The following is a 22,204-nucleotide window of genomic DNA, read 5'->3' on the forward strand; positions in this document are numbered from 1 at the left end:
CACTTCTTAGAAAGCTCCACAAATCAGATTTCTGGAGTAAAGTTGCAAGAATTACATAGAAAACACTGAACTTCAGTAACCTGATAAAAATATTACCAACTACTGAAAAAAAAAATTGATTAAAAAAGGGGGGGAGATCCGGGGGGGGGGGGGATACTAGTCTGGAATCAACTCATAACTTCTAGGATGGTGTTGCTGTTCAGATAATTAAATGGAAATTGTTGTGTAAAGTGTACTTGTGCATTTTGTCATCCACTAAAAGAAAGGGGTGTCTTGCCAGCTCGGGCCATTCTACTGAGAAAGTGGCCAATCACTGTGAGAATTTAAGGAAGGATATTTTTTTTAGTACAGAAATTTTTAAAATCCACTGTTTTTGTGCAAATGATTTTTTTTCCAAAAAAAAGTCTTGAAATATTTTTAAAAAATACAAAATGTTCAAAAACTCAAGTAATCTTTCCCAGTAGGGAAACAACCTTGAAATTATTTGTTCTTGGTTGTGTGAAAATGAAAGAAGTGAAGATTGATATCTCTAAAGTTGTCATATTGATATCACTACTAACCAACCTCTGGTCACAGAGCTGTCTCTACTGAGTGGCTAGTTCTACTCTGCCCTGACTAACAGAGTGGGAAAGTGGCACTACTTCACCAAGTGTTCTGAAAGCTCCTCCTTAGCCTCATAGTACTGCTAAGTCCTCCCTTTTTAACTTGGGTCTTTAAGCTCCATTTGATCTGCTCATAGAAGGGGGTTATTTACTCATTCAAGGCTTTCTTCAAGGTTGGAGCCCAGACTCAGCTAGCCTTGAGCCTTCCTGTGGGTTGCAATTGCTTCCAGAACTGGGACCCATTTGTATGGCATGGGTTTTCTCTGAGACAACCACTTCTGGTTGCATTTGCCCAATACAATTCCCCTTAGAGCTGCTGTCCGGGTCAATAGTGTTCTCAGTAGGGCCACTGAGGAAGCCATCAAAATCTGCTCCTTTGAGAGCAACACCTGGGGGGTTCTGTGTCCCACCACATGTGTTCACCCGCCAAGGCAGACGTAAATATTTGTGCACTTCAATAGCAGGACTGCGACGATCAGGGTCAATGGTCATTAAGCGGCGGAACATCTCCAAGAGGTGAGTTGTGAAGGTTTTCCACAGGCCTGGAGCCTCCCCTGGCACTGTGCGGTTCTGCCAGATGCCAAATTCCTCAAACTGAGGATCAGGGCTCATTGCTACATCCCAAGGGAAGCAGCCAGTGCAGAGGCAGAACAGCAGCACCCCAAAGGCCCAGACGTCCAGACTGGAGTCCAGAGACAGAGTCTCTGTGCCTTCTAACAGGCACAGTTCAGGTGGGGAATAAGGCAGGGTGCCAGACATGGCTGCTATTTTTGTGCCTTCCAGTCGCGTCAGACCAAAGTCAGACAGTTTCACATGGTGGCACTCTCTGTCAAAAAGCAATACATTGTCCAGCTTTATGTCCCTGTGCACTAAGGCTTTGCCATGCATGAAATCCAGAGCTTCAGCCAACTGGGCTGCACAGCGTTTCACCTGCACTTCAGGAAGGCCCTCCTGTTGAGAAAGAGAAAGAGGATTTAAAAGAAAGCATGACTCAAAGAACAGGCCCTCAAAACTCCAAGTTTACAGTACTGGTGGAATAGTGGTAAAGCCAATTTTGCTGTGGTTCATGAAAATATATCATTTCTGTGAAAGTATTGAACTCTGTGAGTTGTGAGGTGCAGTTCAATTTAGCCACAAAGGCCAACAGTAGATGGTGCTGACTGGCTGGTACCTGTAATGTCACAAAGTCAACTCTGTCCCCATCCCTAGAATAATTTTGCTTGCTTCATTTGTTCTCTTCATCATCACCCACTCAATGCTGGAGCAGTTTTTCATTTTAAAAATATTAATAAGACAAAGGATACGGACAGAAAAGTGTATTGTGACACCTTCGCACAACAACAATAACAACATGGAGAGCCCAACTCAAGTGGGATTAAAACTAAGATTGACACTTGAACCATCGCCCAATCTACTGCCATGCACTTCTGCCATCAAGTTGCAAGCTGGATTTACACCACATCTGAGAGAGTTCTGTTTTTATACTATAGATTGTGGAATGACCTGATGGGAGAGATTCAACAGCAATCTGAATTCAAAACAGTATTAAAAACCTATCTCTTCCAGCAGGCCTACCCAGTCGACTTTAAGTTATAAAATTTTATATTGGTATATTTTAAAATTTATTTTTGGATGATTTTAATGTGTAATAGCTATTGTAATCCCATGGTTATGTGTTTTAACCTATGTGTTTAAATGGCTTCATGTCTTTAGTTATATATTGTATTTTATTCTGTGTGATACTTTGCCTTGAGCTTTGATGAGAAATGGGTAAGAATTTGTTTGTTTGTTTGTTTGTTTGTTTGTTTGTTTGGCAAATCTCACTACCTTCCCATCACGTTGTGATACTCTACCAAGTTCATAGATCCATACAAAATCTTTGATTCTTGTTCCATACCTCTGAACTCAGAATAGTACAGAGATCCCCAGCTGGTGCCAGCTCTTGTGCAAATCCATAATGTGTGGACGTCTCAAAAGCACTGCCAATGGTTCGCACAAGGGCATGGTGTGAGGAAAGGCAGAGAGAGATACAGTATTCTCGCAGAAACTCCCGTCTCCCTGTGCGTTCCTTAGACATCATCTTCAGAGCCATTATGGTCCCTGACAGCAAACAAGTAAAGTGTCAGTAGATGATCATCAAGAGTTGCCTAGGTGCCATAGTCACAACAGTTGCATCAGTATGCTCCTACAATTTCTACCTATTACACAAGTATGTTCCTACATTTTCTAACAATCTCTAGTAACAGCATGTATCAGGGGTTTCACATGGCCCATGCCAAGAAGGCTTAAAGCCCACATCACAAATGAGAAACCTGTCTGAGGCTCCATCTACAGTGCAGAAGTAATGCAGTTTGACACTGTTTTAATTGCCATGGCAAGGTCTGGTGACACAACAAACTACAGATCCGAGGATTCCATAGGATAGAGCCATGACAGTTGAAGCAGTGTCAAATTGCATTAATTCTGCAGTGTGGTAGCAGCCTGAGATCCACCATGAGCATTGGAAGTGGAAAGCCCAACTGCAATGGAGGAACTGGCCAACCACAATGATAGCAATGGGTTTAAACATAGTGCTACCAGCTTTTAAAAACTGAGAGGCTTGACAGACTGCCTCGAAGGGGCGGCAGGATGCCACCCCTTTCCTAGCTGAATTGGGGCCACAGCAACCACACGCCATGGCCCTGATCCGGCCTTTCAAGGGTGCAAAAAATGCATTCTTTTGCCCTCAAAAGGGTGCCATAGCCACAGTGGCACAGCTATATTGTACTGTTTATTAGTGACTTCCCAGCAGATGGCACTGTGAAGCCAGTTCACCATAGTGAGGTAACTCCTGCTAGATCATTTGAGTAACAGATTATTTGTTTCCCTGGCCTGGGATTTGGTCTTTCTTTTGTGTGACTTGACATTCCCTTGCACATTTGTGCAGACAGGGTTGCCTCCTTCCTTAATGTCTTATTTTTTTTCCAGCTGTGTAGCTGGCTGGCTTGTTACTCTGGACGCTGGGCCTTACTTGGCCAACACAGCACCTGCTTGTTGGCAGCTGTCCACATGCCTGGGATGACACAACTAATTAATGACTTGACTTGTGTGCCAGATGAGGTCAAGGGAGCAGCTTGGGCTGAGCTGAGCTGAGCTGCAAATGAACCTCAGCTGAGATTTAAGTTAAGTCAGGATTTCACCTTAGTGTCATTTTTTCATTACTACAGTAGATCCTCTCCAAAGTTAAGATCAACCCTAGTTTAAAGACAAGGATTGTCTTTAATTAATATAATCTGCCTCCCATTTTCCATCACAGTTTCTATCTGGTGAAATCAACTGTTCTCAAATATTTTACTAAGGGGCAACAAACTCGACATTTTGGGTACTTCCAGATGAAGCAGTCCTGGTGCTATCATGCAAAAGATAATGTTCAACACCTGTTTTCCCCTCCCTCCTTGACAGAGATTTTGTGGAAAAAGACAGAAAAAAAGCGAGGAAAGCATATGTTGGTTACACAATGAAGACAGCTAGGTCTGGACACATACAGAGTAAAATTTCATGGTGAGTCAGGAAACACAACTTGTTTGGAATCCTTTGACATACAACAAACCAACTCTATGCCTCTTTCCCTACATACTTTTGAGGCAATTCAGCATCCTTGGACAAATTCTTCAGGAAAAGGAAATTGAAAAAGGAAGTTAAGGAGAATCTCCAGCTCTTTTGTATCCTAGACTGCTGGGAAGGAGAGTATATGCAGCGTGACAAAACAGCAGTTTTACCATGACAAGGAGAGAGGGACACTACTTATGAGCAGCAGTAGGTCTAAGGATGTGAAGCATATATCCTTCCAGATTGTCTTGGACTGCATCTCCTAACTACCATACTTTATCATGGACTAGAGCTGACACAGATTGCAGTCTAACAACAAAGGGAGGGCATACCTTTCCTCCTGCTGCTTTAAAAACATTGTCTGGTGTTAGTCTGACATAATCTTTGGAAGTTTTTAAATAGAGGCCGGATGGCCATCGTTTTTAATTTAAAAATAAAAAATAAAAATAATTCTTTTAAAACCCATTTAAAAACATCCTATCTTACCATATTTTCACTTTAACTGCATGAAACTATGCACATATAAATACACTTAGGCTGTGCATACAATATTAAAATTTAAAGGTATAGTTTTAATTTTGCTAGTTGTTTATGTCATAACTATCACCATTACATTCACTGATATACAGGAATTGCAATTTATGAATAATATTAGTACAAGAAACATTACTAAGGATTCTGTATGGTGTCTTATAGGAGGAGGTCAATGGAAGGGTGACTCCATGAGTTACCACATTGGGTGATGTCATGACTGTCCACTTTTCATTGTTAGAGTAACCTGATATCACTTCAATTGTAATGGATTTATCTTACTGCATCAGTGGATTTGTAGTTTGGTGTGATGTTTAGAGCTCTAGCACATACTACAGGAAACTGGGTGAGAGCTCTGTAGCAGAAAAGTCCAAAAACCCTCACCAAAGCATTAATCACAGGATTCTGTAGAATGGAGGCATGAAGTGTATCAAATTGTTGTAGCTTTCTAGTGCATATACTCTCCTGTTTCATTTTGCCTTTGTCTATCCTGTCACTCAGTGAAACAAGAGATACTGCAAAACTCTGTATCAATGCTTCCAAGGCCCATAAGAACAACTACCAGGAGCCAAGGGTGTATAAAATCACATTGCCTGACCCTTAAATGCTCTCACCTCTCTCACAGTGCTGAACCTGCAGAACATGTCCATAGGAGCCACTTCCTAGTTCCTTGGCTATGCTGTACTTCTCCTCTATCTCCAGCTGAGGTAAGCTGTCTGAGGTGATGGACATGAGCTTCTCTAGGAATTCTTCATTGTCCTCAGTGTCTTCGGGGTTCTCAGCTGAACTGGAATCTGCTTCAGCAACAGAATCTGTAGGGGGACAGAAAGGGCAATATGACATTTGCCACAGTATCTTATCACAACGATGTATCTTATCACAGTATCTTATCACAACGATGTTCTCCTTTATCTAAAATACTTGGGACCAGACATGTTCTGGATTTATTTTCTCTCTCTGGCTTTGCTTCGCGAACGAAGATTCAGGAAGGACGCATCCCGTGCTTTGTACACGCCGAATGAGCCTCGAAGAGAAACAACAACGCAGAAAGTACCGCAACCTGGAAACATCACCCAAGGAGACTTTCTGTTGTGCTTTCTGCAACCGGACCTGTTTGTCCCGAATTGGATTTATTTTATTTTATTATTATTTTGGATTTTGGAATATTTGCAAATACATAATGAAACATCTTGGAAATGGGACCTGAGTCTAAACACCAAATTCATTTATGTTTCATATACACGTTATAGATAGACCATGAAGCACTGAACCATCAGAAAGCAAAGGTGTCATTAGCTCAACCACCCATGTGGGCAATTTTGGATTTTGGATTTCAGAATTCCAGATTAGGGATACTTGACCTGTATTGCTTCTTCTATTATAGAAATATATTTCTGCCCTAGAAATTGGTTTAAATACCTATTGATTTTTTAAACAATATTTTGGTGATATTATTTGTACAGTATCTATAGAAGGATCCATGGATATACTGAAGAGATGGCTGTGAAGGGGATGTTGTACTTGCTTTCTGTTCAGGCAGCTGCGATCTTCAGGAAAATGAGGTGGAGATTATCATGTATTCCTCCCTCTAATGTAGCATCTATAGCAAAAGCGCTCTTCCAAACTCAACAGGAGGAGGGTAAAATAATCCTACATCTCTTTTAATAGCACAGGTGTGAAGGATAACACCAGCCTGAATTAAGAAAGCAGATGACTGTCACAGCATGTTTATTCCTCCAAAGTAGTTTCTTGAGGAGAAACTGTATCTGGTGTTACTGTGAGAAAAAAAGGGGTGTTTACCAGGAGCATATTACGGTTCAAATTCCCCATCCCTTCCTGTACATATGAAGATTTGCTATGTGGGTTAGCGGCATTGATCCAATGAGATGTTCTCCTGAGCAATCCTACAACGGAAGTTTTTGTGAACTTGCCTGTCATTTTAGCAGGGCTTCCTGAGTGTGGTTTGTTTTGAATCTCCAGCTATCCAGTGCTGGTAGGTAGGTATGTGCTTGGAAAAAGTGGGAAGGGGCGCCTTGCTCCTATTATACACCAACAGCAAGGAGCCAACTTAGCAGCAGCCTGGGTTGCTGAGAACTGAATCTGAGCCAACAGTGGCATCCTTCCACCATCCCGCACACGGCGGGGGGACATTCCCTTCATACCACCTGCGTGTGTCTTAGCAAATGACTCTGCAGTTTTGAATCCCAGGAAGACCTTCAGACTGAGTCAAACAAGCGCCTGGAAACAACAAGCTGGGGTGTATTGTAAAGGAGGTTTAGAGCCCCAAGGAATAATATGAAGATTATTCTATGACAGAAGCAAAAGCTAGGTTGGAACCTGATAATGTTTTCCACATCCGTTCATACAAAAGCTGGCTCAATTGTCACCTGATACCACAATGCTCCCATGAATACAGTTATATGCTGAAAACAAGAGGCAGGTGGAGGATGGGAAAAATCAGAAATTTGCTTGCTTGAAATTTGTTCTCTTCAAGTTTGTTTCCCTGTACCACATCAAGGAACTGTATTTTTCCCTGCTTCAGAGCTTTGTTCTCTTATTTTCTCTCTGTGTTAGAAAAAAACGATATGTGAAATATGGAATCATACTCCCAACTAGCATCTTAAAAATGATACATCTAAAGATGAAATGGAAAGTGTAGAGGAACCTTCAAACAAGTGCAGTCTCCGCACTTTAAAATTTCTGTTTTGAATTTTAGATATTCAACACCATTTGTTGTGGAAATTTTTGGAAATAAAAATATTGTTTCTTACTTCCCTGAACTGTGAGAAAGTTTAAGTATTGTACTTCCCTTGTTGGCTTCCTCTGGAGAGATTACTGAATACATAATGGTGTTGTGTAAATAAGATGAACATAAGCTATAGTTGTTTTTAAAGTTTAGGTGATTTTTTTCCACCTTGAATCCAGTGGTTCAAGCCCTTATCTTGGGTGCAGCAGAAAGCAAATTTGCTCCATCTTGTATATAACATCCCTTCAGATATTTAAAGATGTTTATCCTGTAACCTTTCAGTCTTCTTCAAACTAACATACCCAACCCCCTAAGCAACTCCTCATAAACCTGGGTTTCCAGACCTTTTACCATCTTGTCCACTCTCCTCAGGCCACATTCCAACTTGTCAAGATACTTTTTGAACTGTGGTGCCCAAAACTGAACATAGTATTCCTGATATGTTCTGACCAAAGCAGAATAGTACTATTACTTTCCTCGATCTGGATACTATAACCCTGTTGTCACAATTTGTGTTCCACCCATCAATCAGTTAAAAATCCATCCAATAGAAGCATTGTTTAGCTTGTATTTTACTAATCTGTCTTCAAGATGATCACAGGGAACCTTGCCAAAGCATTACTGGAATCAAGATATAGTACTTCCATGGCATTCCTCTGATCTACTAAGTTTGCAATTCTATCAAACAAAAGAGCAGATTAGCTGGGCAAGACTTGTTTCTGAGAAGCTCATGGTAGAGTAATGATAACATTCCTTTCTAAGTCCACATGGACTGACTGTTTAATATCCTAGAAACTTTCCTGATATGGACATCAAGCTAACTGGTTGAAAATTGCTAATTCCTTCTTTTCTCGCTTTTCAAAAGATGGGAAATCATTTGCCCTTTAATTTGCTGGGGCCTCTCTTACTCACCAAGAATTCTGAATATCAACAGAAGGTATGGAATTATGTTATTATATTAAAGTATTAATGGGAACAAACCCATATGTCATGTAACCATATATACATGTTAATCTCAACCTGGATACAACCCTGCTAGCCAGAGCTTGTTTCCCCATATGGCCAAGAGGTTATATAGCCATGATATGAAGTTGAAAAAGCCAAAGTACGTCCTCCTTTGCAAGACAGAGATAAAAAGAAATGTACAGATTTCAAGCTGCCATAAAATGTCTAACCTGAAAGCCTAGCCCCGTCATTTCTGTAATTTCCTATAATTTCTCATAATATCTTTAGAGATTACAGGTATACACACAGCAGGCCAAGTTTGGGACTGGTGTGTTTGATACTCACTGTTGTGGGTCATCATGAGTTAGCATCTGGGAACAACTGGCACCTTTTTAACACAGAGAGGAGAAATTCCTCAAACTGTGAGGGAGAGGCTCTCGCCAGCTCTTTTGTGCATTCAGCATTTGGAAGGGAAAGTTTGGGAAGCAATAATGATGAGTCACTTGACAAATTCAGCACCATAAAACACACTGGCAAAAGGACAGGCATCACACAGGGATTTGCTGCACATGAAGCAAGAGCCAAGACACACTATATGACACAGAAAACCCTCCCTCAAGTACCACCTTATCCACCACAGCCAAGTATTCTTCTTCCTGTATACAATTCCTTGTTGCTATTATAAACTAGATTAAAAAATCCTTCGACATGTGAACTGTTGCAACATATGACACAAAGAGTGCTGGATCTTTAAAATATTCACTTGGAAATGTATGTACGTAAAGGTTTGTCAGCATCTGAGATATTGACTCTGACAACATCATGATTCATTTTACATATGACACAAGGCAAAAAAACAACAGCCGTGATCTGAAGTACAAGATTAGCCAGGTACTAGCTGTCCAGTGATTTCTGTTATGTTTGAGCATGTAAACATTTCTTAGTGTCACTCATCTCATAGCAACAATGATCCATCTAGATTATGACATTTTTATTAGTGTCATGTCCCAGTAGCAAAGTTTTGTAACATTGCGTGGCCTTGGTAAAACAACTCACTCACTCTCCCAGTTTGATCCACATTACAGAGCACTGTTGATTCTCAATAAAAAGGAGAAAGTAAGGAAATAAGGAGTCTTGTGGAATCATTAATGCTAACCCATTTCTTTCAGCATGAGCTACCATGAACAACAGACCACCTCTTCAGACATAGAGGGTTAGAAGGCAGGGATGGAAATAATTATGCACTGTTGTTTGTTTTCTGGCAGAGAAAAAAGTTTCCTGACATTTTGCTGTATTGTTGATGTTGTTGTTGTTATTTTCATTCATATACTACCTTTCTCTCAATAATGAGACTGCAAAACTATACAAAAGCTTCAAAAAAATATTTTTTAAATCTACAAGTTTTAAAAAAGTGATAGTTAAAAGCATTAAATATTGGAAACCATAAAACACATGTAAAGACAACGTGTAAGCCTTACAAACAGCAACATAGAACATTCAAATGCCTGACTGCATAAAAATGTTTTAACTAGTTAATGGAAGGAGAGCAAGAACAAGGCATGGAGTGTCACTAGGGGGTTTGGATGGTATGAACCACACCTGGTGAAAACCGGGGGAGTGAACATCTGATGGGGCAGTTGCTCATTGTCCATCTTATCTCTGCCACTGCTGCTGGCATCAGCTGGAGCACCTTTGCAAAAAGGAAGAGAATGCTCCCATTGCAGAGCATTGGCTTGCATGTCCTCCCAGCCACACCATGTGACACCAATCCTAGTGACATCATTGGATAGGGCCATAAAGAAGACAGAGTGGACAAGCAATGACCAGGCCATTATATTAATCAGTTCTGGTTGTTTTAGCCATTCACAATAGCAAAACATAAAACAGAGTACCAAAAATGATAAAACAAAGCCTGCCCTTTCTTATCCTTTCTGTTCCTGGGAAAACTGCTCTGAAAAGGGGAAACAGCCATTCTGCTGCTGTGCATATTGGACCCCTACTGCAAAGCAGAAATACAGCTAAAGTTATCGATGGAGAAAAATGGACATAATGTAATGAGTGCACTTCCCCAGCAGGCTCACTGCTCAAATTATGGGTTTCTTTGTAGAGACCAATGGAATCTTTTCTGCTGAATTTGTTTCCCAGGTTGGGACTTTGGCCCCTGCATACCATCTCAGAATAAAGACTGCAAAAGCTGTAGACTGTCATGTCAGAACAAAAACTATAAAAGCCATAGGCAAAATTGCTTGTGGTCCCCAATGCTGCTTTTGCAGCCCTTAGCTCTTTCCACAGAGCCAAAAAAGATTGATTTGCCACTCTTAGAAGTCTGCAAGGGTGACAACTTGCCTTTTAAATAGGTTGCAAGGGCCCCTGCGTTGTTGAGCTTTTAAAAAAAGAACAGATTGCTTACTTGTAACAGTAGTTCTTTCTGTTGTCATCTATGAATTCACACTAATGGGTGCAAAACTCTTCATTTGTGTGCGTCAGAGATCACAAAGAACACGTTGCTTATCTGTAACTGTGGTTCTTCAAGTGGTCGTATGTGAACCCAGGCACATGAGGCTTTGTGTCCATTTGTGTAAGTCAGATACCATGAAGAAGAAACTCAAGTGGACAAAACCCAAGTGGACATTTGACTAGAGTTTTTCCCTCATTTGGGAGCATTCTCGGCCCCTAGCAGGTCTCAGGGGCAGATATTTGACCCCCAAGAGCCACCAGTTACCCTGGTGTAACAGTGCGTCATCATCAGGATGGTGTAGTGGTTGGACATCTGACATTCAATCACCACTCAGTCATCAATTTCACTTGGCCCACTCCCTCCCAAACCTGTCACACAGATGGTTATTGGGATTTTAAAAAAAAACAACTGGAAGGGAGCAACAAAATATAGTATGCTCATAAACATAACACAAACAAGAAACAGAAAAGAGGAATTTTGAACTTTTGCCGAATGCCTTTCCCTCTTTTTGGATTAACATAACCAGACCATTCACCGAGATATGAGAATCAACCTCTTAAGATGTATAAAGCAAAAAGGGTTTCTAAAACATAGAGCTAAATTTCTAGGCTGGCTTGAATATACAGCACCTCTTCTTTTAGAATTAAATGTGATCTGGCTTTCTCTCACTAGGAAATTGATGCCCAGGCAGCTTCTAAGATAGGAAGAGGTGCAATGGAGCACTAGTTTCAGTATCACTCTCAGCAGACCTGCTGGGGGAGGAGGGAAGATGTTGCCCTGTACTCCTGGGTGGGTGGAAGATTTGCTCTTTCCTTGTGGGAAATTGCTGACAGGGTGTTGGGTGCCAGGTTGCAATTGCACAGTGATATTAGAGCTACTGCTGAGAGACAAATCTCGCACTCAGTGGGTCCAGCCCCCAAGGCCACAGGGAGAGCGTTTAGCATCCCCTCCCAAGTGGCCCACTCACCTGGCTGATTGGTCAGCAAATGATTCTGCAAAACAGGGACAACTGCACCCATCCTTTTTCCATAGATGTAGTGAGAAAATCTCTAGCTACATTCCCTTGCAACCAGATATTGGAAATATACCTAGCTTAATCTCAATCAGAGTTCATCAGAAACTAGCTTGACATTTCATTCTGTACTAAGGAACTAAGCTGCTTTGGGTCCCATTGGTTGGAGAAAGATAGGCTATAAATCAAATCAATTAAATCAGTTTATTCATTATTAATTACTAAGAGTTTATCACTAATTGTATGCAAATTTGCTGCTCCCTGGCCAACAAGTAAGCACAGCCAACTCTTCTGCAGGCCTGATCTCCTAGCACATATCCTTGAATCCATCCCTCTCTCTGACAATAATTGGTGTGGTTAGGAGATCAACACATGGAGGAAAAAGATGGAAGAGAAGCAGGATGCTCCCTTCCTTATCTCGTAATTCATTAACTACCATTAATGAAAAGTGACAGGACCATTCCACTTCATTGATGGGAGAAGGACGGGTTGAGCGCACTGTTGCAGGACATCATGTGATAATCTTCACACAATTGCCAATAAGGATGGGAGCATCCCACTTGTCTCCCATCATTTTCTCCATGTGACAATAACCTTAGTTAGCCCAGTGTTAAAATAGGGATCTCACTGAGGGCACAAGAGATTTTAGAACTCTGGTTCTGATTTTCTTTGCAAATGCCATCCAAGTAGCTATCATGCCCAAGTGCAGATTTGAAGTGGAGGTTCAAGTCAGAATGAGACGTAATAAATTTGTAACAAAAAAACAATAAGAAAGTAGCCTTGGCAGTTCCCAGTCTGGATGAGGTCTGTGGCCCTGGCACAGTGGTTCCCAGTTTTTCCTGGCTACCTTTCCCTTTCCTCTTGAGAAACAACCCTAGAGCCCTGCAACACCTATTTCTTGATATTAGGTCTACTGATCTATTGCAAAACTAATCTCAGTCGCTGCTCCTTTTTCACTCTGTCACCCTGGGAGTAGCAACCAAGCAGCAACTGGGAAGCCTCTTGCCTGTGCCAGCCTTTCGAGTTTATCAGACAAGGGAAATTGGAAGTATAATCCAATGGCAATCTGAACGCAATCATGGGGTTTCACATTATTGCGTGATAACTCACTACACGCAAATTCGGGCAATGGGAAGTCATTCTGAGTGCAATCATGGGGTTTCACATTATTGCGTGATAGACTACCACACGCAAATTCAGGCAATGGCATGCTATTTTTGGGCAATGGGGAGCCAGTTCGAATGCAATGAGCATTCAAGTGATTTCGCTAAACTAGCGATTTTATGTGAATGGGTTCTGGCCCCACTTTCTTTTCATTCGAAATTAAGAGAAATTCCTCCAGTGTGATAAACTCCTGAGCAATCAACAAGGTTATGCAGTGTTTTTAAGGGATCCTAAACAGAAGGGTTTTGTGCAATCCTTAAAGGTTGCTGGTTCCCTTTGTCTTTCTTGCACGCCAGTACTTTGACGGAAGGCCCCCCCCCCTCCAACCCCTTTTTCCTCACTGCCCTCTTTCTCCCCTGTTTTCCCTCACTGTCCCCCTGGATCTTTCCATCACCTCAGATGGGCAGTACCACCCACTTTCACTAAAGATGCCCTTTTCTCCATGGAAATCAATAAGGCATAACATCAAAACACTCCGAACCTAGTCTTTGCCCCAGAGCAAAAACCCACAGATATCATACAGATGTCCATGCCTGTTGCACCACATTATTTTCCCAGCTACCCAGAACTGGCACACCGTGATGCCTCATTGGCAGGTTTTGCAAGTGTAGGTTTAGTACAAGAGAGGAAGGAGAATGAGAAACCACAGGAAGTATCTAATAGAATGGCCATACTGCTACAGGTTGAATCTCCCTTATCCGAAATGCTTGGGACCAGAAGTGTTTCAGATTTCAGATTCTGGTATCTTTGCATCTACATAATGAGATATCTTGCAGATGGGTCCGAAGTCTAAATGTGAAATTGATCAATATAAATAGCCCAAAGGTAATTTTATACAAAATATTTTAAATAGTTTTGCACCTGAAACAAAGTACACTGAACCATTAGAAAGCAAAGGTATCACTATCTTAGCCACCCATGTAGACAATTTTGAATTTTAGAGTGTTTTGGATTTTGGAATTCCAGTTGACAGAATCTCAACTTGTTAAATGAAAAAAAAGGAACAAGTAGTTTTTACTGGGTGAATTAAGGCTACTGCAATTTCAACAAAAAATCTTTCTGGATTGAGCAGAGATTTTGCTTTATAATAGAAAAGGTATTACTATTATTATTGGCTGTCAGGTCAATTTTGACTTATGGCAAACCTATGAATGGGAGACCTCAGTGAGCCCCAGACATCAACACCCTTGTTCGTGTCTTGAACACTCAGGGCTGTGGCTTCCATGATCGAATCAATCCATGTATACAGTAATTGGCAATAGCTGACAAAAACCTGTTTGACTTGGAAATTACTATGAGTATAGCCTCTTAACCTCAGAAAAAGATAATATCACTGTGGAGAAAAAGGTGTGATCATAGTCAAAAGCTTCAAGGGGGAAACATATCCACCATGTTTGTTCAGCTGTAGTCCATTTGCTTTGATTTATTTTTATAATTAGAATCAGGGGGGTTGGGCAGAAGAGAGGGGAAATTATTCTGAGAACTCTTGGGGAGGATTATTATTACTCCACCTGGAATACAAGGACCAAGATCCAATACAATTTTACACAGCGTAAATCAACACTACCAAAGTTACGCTGGACTCCACAGTTGCATAATGGATTGCTCAATGGCCGTCATGGCCTTGAACTCACCTGTCGCGCAGCAGTCTTTTAGCCCCCCCCCCCCAAGTTAAAAGTGTGAGAGAGGCTCCATGTGTTCGCAAAAATCATCGGCTTCGCTAGGGACCTCACTTATGCAATCTCTGATAAAGGGCAACCACTTCTGCGACTGTTTTTATGCTAGCCGCAGCAGCTTTCTGCCAAGATTTTGCTGGGTAAGGGAAAGTGTTTAGGACAAAAATAAAACTGTGGTAGGTTAACTTCAAACAGTAAGTGTGGTGGGCAGACTTCAAGCTCATGGGATCCTTGATGTCCTTAAGCAGAAACCTGAGATCCACTGAGTAGAGGTGTGTGCAAAATACCATCTCAGGTGCACCAGGATAGACTTTGTGACCAATAGTAGAAGAAAGCTGACAACTCCTTTCTTGTCCAAACCTATTCCTATTTAAAAAGAGCAATTCAATTTAATTTAATGAGAGCCAGGATGGTGGTTTAAGTGTGTAGGACTTGGACTTTGGAGATCAAGGTTCTATGCCCATCTGAGCCATGGAAACCCACTGGGTGACCTTAGGCAAGTTACACACTCTCAGCCCCAGAAAACACCATGATAGATTCACCTTTGGGTTGCCATGAGTTAGAAATGACTTGAAGCTGCAGAACAACAACAACAGCAAAAATTTAATTTACTGGAGAGAGGCAAGATAAAAGTTCTTGGGGGCTTTTTAACTGAGAGCCAGCATGCCATTGTGATTTGAGTGTTGGACTACAACTCTGGAGACCATTTCCAGCTTGGCCATGAAACCCACTAGGTGATGCTGGGCAAGTCATGTGCTCTCAGCTTCAGAGGAAGGCAATGGCAAACCTCTGAAACAATCTTGCCAAGAAAATCCTATGAGAGGTTCGCCTTTGGGTTGCCATAAGTCAGAAACAACTTGAACAACTTGAAAGCACACAGCAAACACACACAGATAGGTAGACAAGCAGGAGTCAAAAATCCCTGAGAATCTAATTTAAATCATCCAGAGATTTTCCAATAGATCCTGATCCACTCCCTGTGCCAATCCATCTGAGTCAGCTGTTCTTTAGAACAAAAGAACAAGGGACTGAAAGAATGTGTAAATTGGCTTATAAATAGCCTGCTTCCCACCCATCCAAGCATTACTACCAGATACGTCCCGCCCCACACACTTTAAGACAATGCAGTGGAAAAAATTCAAGCCATAAATATTTAAGCCCCGTTAAACTAGAAGAATTTCTGTAATCTTGTTGTCTTCTAAACAATATCATCCAGACTGAAGTAATTAGTGACAGATCTCTGGCTCAGAGTAACAACCGCTAAAATATAACATGATTCTGATGTTCCATATTCAGTTTAAAAAGCTACTCCTTCCTGTCCTATGGCTCAAAGAAGCACTGGTGAGTCTATGGTTCTCTCTGTTATGTCAGCCTCATAAAAAAATGTTTGTTATATGAAAAGTCTTTTCAATATTTTCCATGACCTAGCAACTCCAAGATAAACATATTGCCTTTCTTGCTCAGTGTTTTTTCATCCTACTATTGTTCCTCTGCGGCTTCCAGCTGTCTCGGATCAAAGTACTGGTTTAATCTCCCTTTAACCACTATAGCTAGTAGGTGTTGATAGACTGATCCTCTGCGAATATGTCTAATCCATCTCTGGTCCCAATTAGCTTTTTAGCTTTGACAACATCCCACAGCAACAGCTTCTCCTTCTTCACTCTGCTCTAGTTGACAGACTTGGTCCTGTCCAAGTTTTGACTTTTGCCTCTTTTAGTCTGCCAAAGTAAACACTGTGAGGAAGTTGCGAAGTTTAAAAAGAAAAGAACCAACTCATCCCTCCCCATTTCTCTTTCAGATACTGATACCTTTAGGGAAACAGATGTATTATATTGTATTGTATTGTATTGTATTGTATTTTTAATGCACCCAGTAATAAAATTCTCTGAGTGGATTATGAAAACCTGAAGCCACTATTCTATGTTTTGGCCTTAGATGGATATTTACTCATGCTACATATATTGCATTACAATATTTGCTCATGCACATAACCATGTGCTGCATCTGCACTGCAGAAATACAGTCGCCTCTTGGAACTCGTGGGGGATCTGTTCCGGACCCCCTCCCCACAAGTTACAAATCTTGTGCATATTCAAGCCCCATAGGCTTGAATGGGGCACATGCATGCGGGGTGCATGCCACAGGCGGGCACCCCATTAGGGTTAATGGCGCTCATCGCTTCGTGGATTTTCAAGTCCATGGATTTCAAGTCTGCTGACTTGGAGGAGCGACTGTAATGCAGTTTAACACCTCTTTAACTACCATGGCTCAATGCTGTGGAATCTTAGGATTTGTAGTCTGTTGTGGCACCAGAGATCTTTGACAAAGAAGGCTAAACATCTCACAAAAGTACAGATCTCCCCAGAGTTCCACAGCACTCAGCCATGGCATTTAAAATAGTGTCAAGCTGTATTATTTCTGCAGTGCAGAGGCAGCCTCAACTATAGTATTCCTTAACAGTGTTGGACTATAATGACCTGGAGTTTTTGATTTAAATCCATGCACAAACTTGAAGCTCACTTGTTGGTAACCTACAGCCAGTCATTGTCAATCGATCTACCTGATAAATTTGTTGGGAGGATAAAGAGGGGAAGTCTATGTGCTACTTGTGAAAAGGGCAGGATAAAATGTCATACAGAGAAATATCAGCAAACAGATATGTAGACAAGATCTGCTAACTGAACACCGTGCCAGGTTTTCTGTTACCAGCAAGAATACATTTGGGCAAAGGCTTGCCAAAGTTTAGCCACAAGACATGTCTTTATTGCAAGGGCTCAGAGTGAAACATGGAAAGTAATTGGGAAATAGTGTCATACAGAGTCATACATCTCTGATCATATGCAAGTATCACAGCAGCCTCAATCAGTATTGATAGGTTTATAGAGAAAGGACTCTCAAGAAATATAAGCTTGAACTCAATCATCCTTATTTTTAGAAATGAATGACTGGTTACCTTATCACAATTTTTTGACAAAATAAAACATCTCTGAAGTCCAAATACAGTACCGATCAAATTTATTGTTATGTAACTCAGAGTTTTCTATGTTAGTTTGCCATGGTTTTCTCTCCAGTGGATACCTATCACCGCAAATCACTTTAGAAGGCTGAAAAATGTATTTCGTTGTGAAATATTTGGCATGTGAAGAGACTGCTTAAAAGAAGGTGACTGGAAAGACTGAAAAGGCTGATTTGACAATAAAGTTTTAAACTTGATCTGACATACTTTTCCAAGCACTACTGCACAAGTATGCAAATAATCTTTTTAAAAATAATGTTGAAAAGACATTTTAACACAAGTTAAATGTGTGGTGTGTGTGTGTGTGTGTTTTAAAAGATGCTAATAAATGACACCTCTTCTAAAGTCATGGATATGGAAAACTAGATGCACGATGACAGATTTTTCTGCCTAATCTGTCACTGCATAAAACCATGTTTTTAAGAAAAACCACCAACCTTAGCTGTGAATATTGTGTATAGCTGTTACATTCGTTCTTTAAAAGAAAATCTGAATCTCTGCATTTTGAGGAAAAAAACCCTACAAGGATAACAAATGAGAATCATGATTAGATGATGATTCACTTACATGCAGCATAAACCTTTGGTAAATGAGGCACAGAAATTCTGGAATAAAAACATTAAGCACTGGAGGAATTTCACTTCTTTCAAAGGAAACTTGGGATTTCAGTAGAGAATTCTCAGAGCACCATCAAACTACAGTTTCCCAGATTTTCTGGGGGAAATGACCTTTAAAGAATCATAAAAGCCGTGTACTTTGTAGTGTAGTCCCTCTGTCCCACCCCTTCAGTTCCTACCCTGTTTTGTGCAGCATGTAAATTTCCCTATATACTTCCTGAGACAACCTGGAGTTGTAGAGAGATCGAAGGAAGAGTTGTCCTCTTTTCTTGCTTCTGTTCTATTCTGTTTCACAGAAGAAAAGAACAACCAGAGCTCCAGAGAAATCATTAGGTTTTCTTGGAAAATACTCCTAACTCTATAGTGGCACTACAACTATAAAGAGCAGTGCTGCCAACAAGCCACAAAGATATCCCTTGGATTGTTTTTCCAAAATCCCTGGAATTCCCCAATATTTATTATTATTGTTCAGTCCAAATCCTCAGAAGAAAATGAATTAAATTCCCCGGATTCCAGGGAATTCCCTGGAAATTGGCAACACTGGTAAAGAAAAAGCCTGTTTTAGCATCTTGGAGAGTGGTGGAAATCATAGTCTTGCATGCATCTACACTGTAGAAATAATGCAGCTTGATGCCACTTTAACTGCTGTAGCTGCATCCTACAAAATCCTGGGACTTGTAGCACTTGAAGTGGCACCAAACTGCATTATTTCTACAGTGTAGATGCACTCCTTTGAGTCCTTTGTTTTGACACAACCCAAACCCTTAATACTGACACTACTAGTAGTGGTTCTTATCACATGCCTAGCGTTTCCAGGTGAGAAGTAGGAAAGGTTTCCTGTACTTTTAATGGTCTGCAGAAGAAGAAATTTCAGCAGGTAAAGCTTGCAGGACAAGCAACACCTGCTGAACTCCCCCCTTGACACAACTAATAAAGGTACAAGAGTCCAGTTCTGTTTTTCCCCATTCATACCATCAATATTTAAGGTCCTGCTTTCACAGCCAGGTTGCTATCTCAACGAACTTGTGATAATGGGAGACACAAGAGTAGAAAATGAAGGGCAGAAAGGAAGAGATAAAGATAACAATAGATGAATCTTTTCTTTCTTGCGACTCTGAGTCTGGAACTTAGAGGAAGAGTGAGAAGGAAATCTGTATCTAAGCTCCCAAATCCAAATAATAATAATCATCATCATCATCATCATAATAATCTGATATTCTCTCATCACTATCAGGAGGGAGGAGAAGGATTCAAGTAATCATCTAAGGCAGCAGAACTAAATGAACATATTTTGTTTATATTCAGTTTTGTCAGCAGTTGGTTGGAAGTGGAATTTTAAAAACTGCTGCTTTGGTGCTATAACAATCCAGATGATAAATGGAATGAACTGACAATCACAATTATGAGCTTTTAATCAAGTGTTTGATTATACATCTGTGTGTAACCCTGTGTACCTTTAACTGAAGTAGATTTTACAGAATTTAAAGTTTAGTAGAACTTACTTCTAAGTAAATGTATTTAGTTTGAATCTTACCTCAATACCCACTAGGAAAATCGGCTGTTTGAGCCACTTTGCTGCATGATGGAGGGTTCAAGTATTGTTTCAGCATTTTTTCAAAATATGTTATCCCTGCCATATAGATAGTGTGCAAACATATAGTGTGTGTGACCATATCTGAGTGGGTTCTGCTACCTATCCATATCTTCAAAATTATGAAGTATTTGCATAAAATTTAATTTCTCTGCTGGAGATAAGGAAGCAGCAAAGGAGAGAAAGCCCAATAAATAACAAATGCACAAAGCTAAGACTTTTTATATGATATGTCCTTTCTGCAAGAAATATTGAGAAGCAATTGTGCATTCATATTTCCTAGGGTTGTCAAACATAAATTGCACTTTTATAAGGAAATCCTGAACTATGTTGCCAGAATGTTGTTGTGTGCCTTCAAGTTGTTTCCGACTTAAGGTGAAACTATTGTGGTCTTTTTTAGGCAAGATTTGTTCAGAGGAAGTTTGCCATTGCCTTCCCCTGAGGCTGAGAGCATATGACTTGCCCAATAATTAATAAATAATAATTGTGCACACATGTATCTATTAATGGAAGAATATGCATTCTGCTCATTTGCCAAACTAATTTCTTACATAGAGTCAAAATAAGCAATCCAAACATACTCAGATCTTGTTTTTAAATATATGTGTGTGTGCACGCGCATCAGATAGATAGATAGATAGATAGATAGAAGCAAGCAAGTTCATGCCAGTTTTAATTGCTTGAATAAAAACAGTGCAACATGTGCAGAAAGAGGGTGTGGGACTATCAGACATAGTTTATTACAGGCATTTGGGAATTCTGGCAAAACAACTTCCCTTTAAAAGGGCCAATTTGAATGTCAGGTATATGGACACATACTTATTTTTATTATTTCCTGCAGAAAAGATCTGTCCTGCAAATTATGTTTTGGTTGCTCTTCCCCACCCCCTTATCCCCAAGGCCTTACCTTGGTTTGGCAGGCACTTCTGGGTTGTAATGGAAGGTTCTTGTGGAAGGACAGCCGCAGGCCATTCTCCTGTTGTCACCTGTCTCTCTTGGGCTATGGCATCTGTCTGTCCCAATGTCATTCTTCCTAGTGCCGGTCTGTTTGCTTCTGCCTTAGTCTGATCTCTTTGGACTGGGTATGCAGAGTGTTGCAAAACAGTCAAGTTTGTTTCTGTGCTCAGCCTGTCAGTTGCACTTGTAAGAGCTGAGGCTGTCCTGGCTGGGTCTAATCTCTCCCACTGTGAAGGGAAGGCAACATGTGTCATTGGCTCAGACACAAGTAGGGCAAGTTTCCAAAGTCAGCTAGGGGAGGCATGGGGAAGGCAGCAAGATGCTGGGAACAATGCAAGGTACCAGGGCAGACATTCCTCCACCTTGGGGCAGTGGAAATTTGGGCACTGTATAAGGCCAGGACCTTGAGAGCACAGATAGAGAGAATGGAGAAAAATATGGGAATAAGGTATCATTCAGACATTGTTGTTTTATTTGCATGCGTGAATGATCTCACGCATGCATTCTGGGTTTGCCGTTCACACTATGGAACTGCATCTCTGTCATTTCTGATGCCCATGCAAAATAAAGTTGAAGTCAAGGCCTGTTACGACTGCTAAAATAAAGCTGCTTCGGGTCTCTTTGGAAGTTGTATTTAAATGTGCATGGGTCCTAGAGTCTGGAGGTCGAGCCAAAGCCACACTCCATTCCTAGCACTGGAGTGCAGCTTGGTGCAGCTTTCCAGATCTTTAGGATGCATGATCATTTAAACAGCATACCTCCAAAGAGACCCAAAGCAGCTTTATTTGGCAGTCTGTAACAGGCCTAAGGTCCCATACAACAGGCCAATAAAGCTGCTTCGGGTCACTTTGGAGGTATGCTATTTAAATGATGCATGCATCCTAGAGTCTGGAAGCTGAGCCAAAGTTGTGCTCTGGTCCTTAGGACTGGATCGTGGCTTTGGCTCAGCTTCCAGACTCTTAGGATGCATGCATCATTTAATAGCATACCTCCAAGTGACCCGAAGCAGCTTTATTTTGGCCTGTCTGTATGGGGCCTCAGGTTTTTTAATTCAGAGACCTTTGGGATGAAAAAAGCCTTACTTTATTCTGCTCCTTTTTCTCTTGTTTAAACCTTTTTAGACTTACACCACTACAGTGCATCAATGCATTAGTGAATAGCACTTTTTCACTATAATGCTATGACGTGAAGGAGAGGAATTAAATTGCCCTTAACCATAGGAGAACCTCAGCAAACCACACTCTGGTTTAAATAAAACCTTGGGGAAAACCCTAGTGTAGATCCAAAAATTCTGCACACAA

At 40.9% G+C, this 22,204-nt stretch overlaps 2 protein-coding genes across 3 annotated transcripts in view; one reads left to right on the plus strand and one right to left on the minus strand.

The window, feature by feature from the left end:
* Window positions 1-22,204, plus strand: part of LOC121935751 (zinc finger and SCAN domain-containing protein 23-like) — a 482,958-nt gene that overhangs the window by 222,178 nt on the left and 238,576 nt on the right. The window lies entirely within an intron of this gene.
* SBK3 (SH3 domain binding kinase family member 3) lies at window positions 153-21,073 on the minus strand. The gene is made up of 4 exons (XM_042477604.1): window positions 20,854-21,073; window positions 5,336-5,533; window positions 2,500-2,702; window positions 153-1,553 (listed from the first exon to the last, which is right to left on the minus strand). The coding sequence occupies exons 1-4, from the start codon at window positions 20,972-20,974 to the stop codon at window positions 771-773; spliced, it is 1,305 nt and encodes a 434-aa protein (XP_042333538.1). The 5' UTR covers window positions 20,975-21,073; the 3' UTR covers window positions 153-770.

Source organism: Sceloporus undulatus, chromosome 6 (assembly GCF_019175285.1).
Source record: "Sceloporus undulatus isolate JIND9_A2432 ecotype Alabama chromosome 6, SceUnd_v1.1, whole genome shotgun sequence".
NCBI classification, from domain to species: domain Eukaryota; kingdom Metazoa; phylum Chordata; class Lepidosauria; order Squamata; family Phrynosomatidae; genus Sceloporus; species Sceloporus undulatus.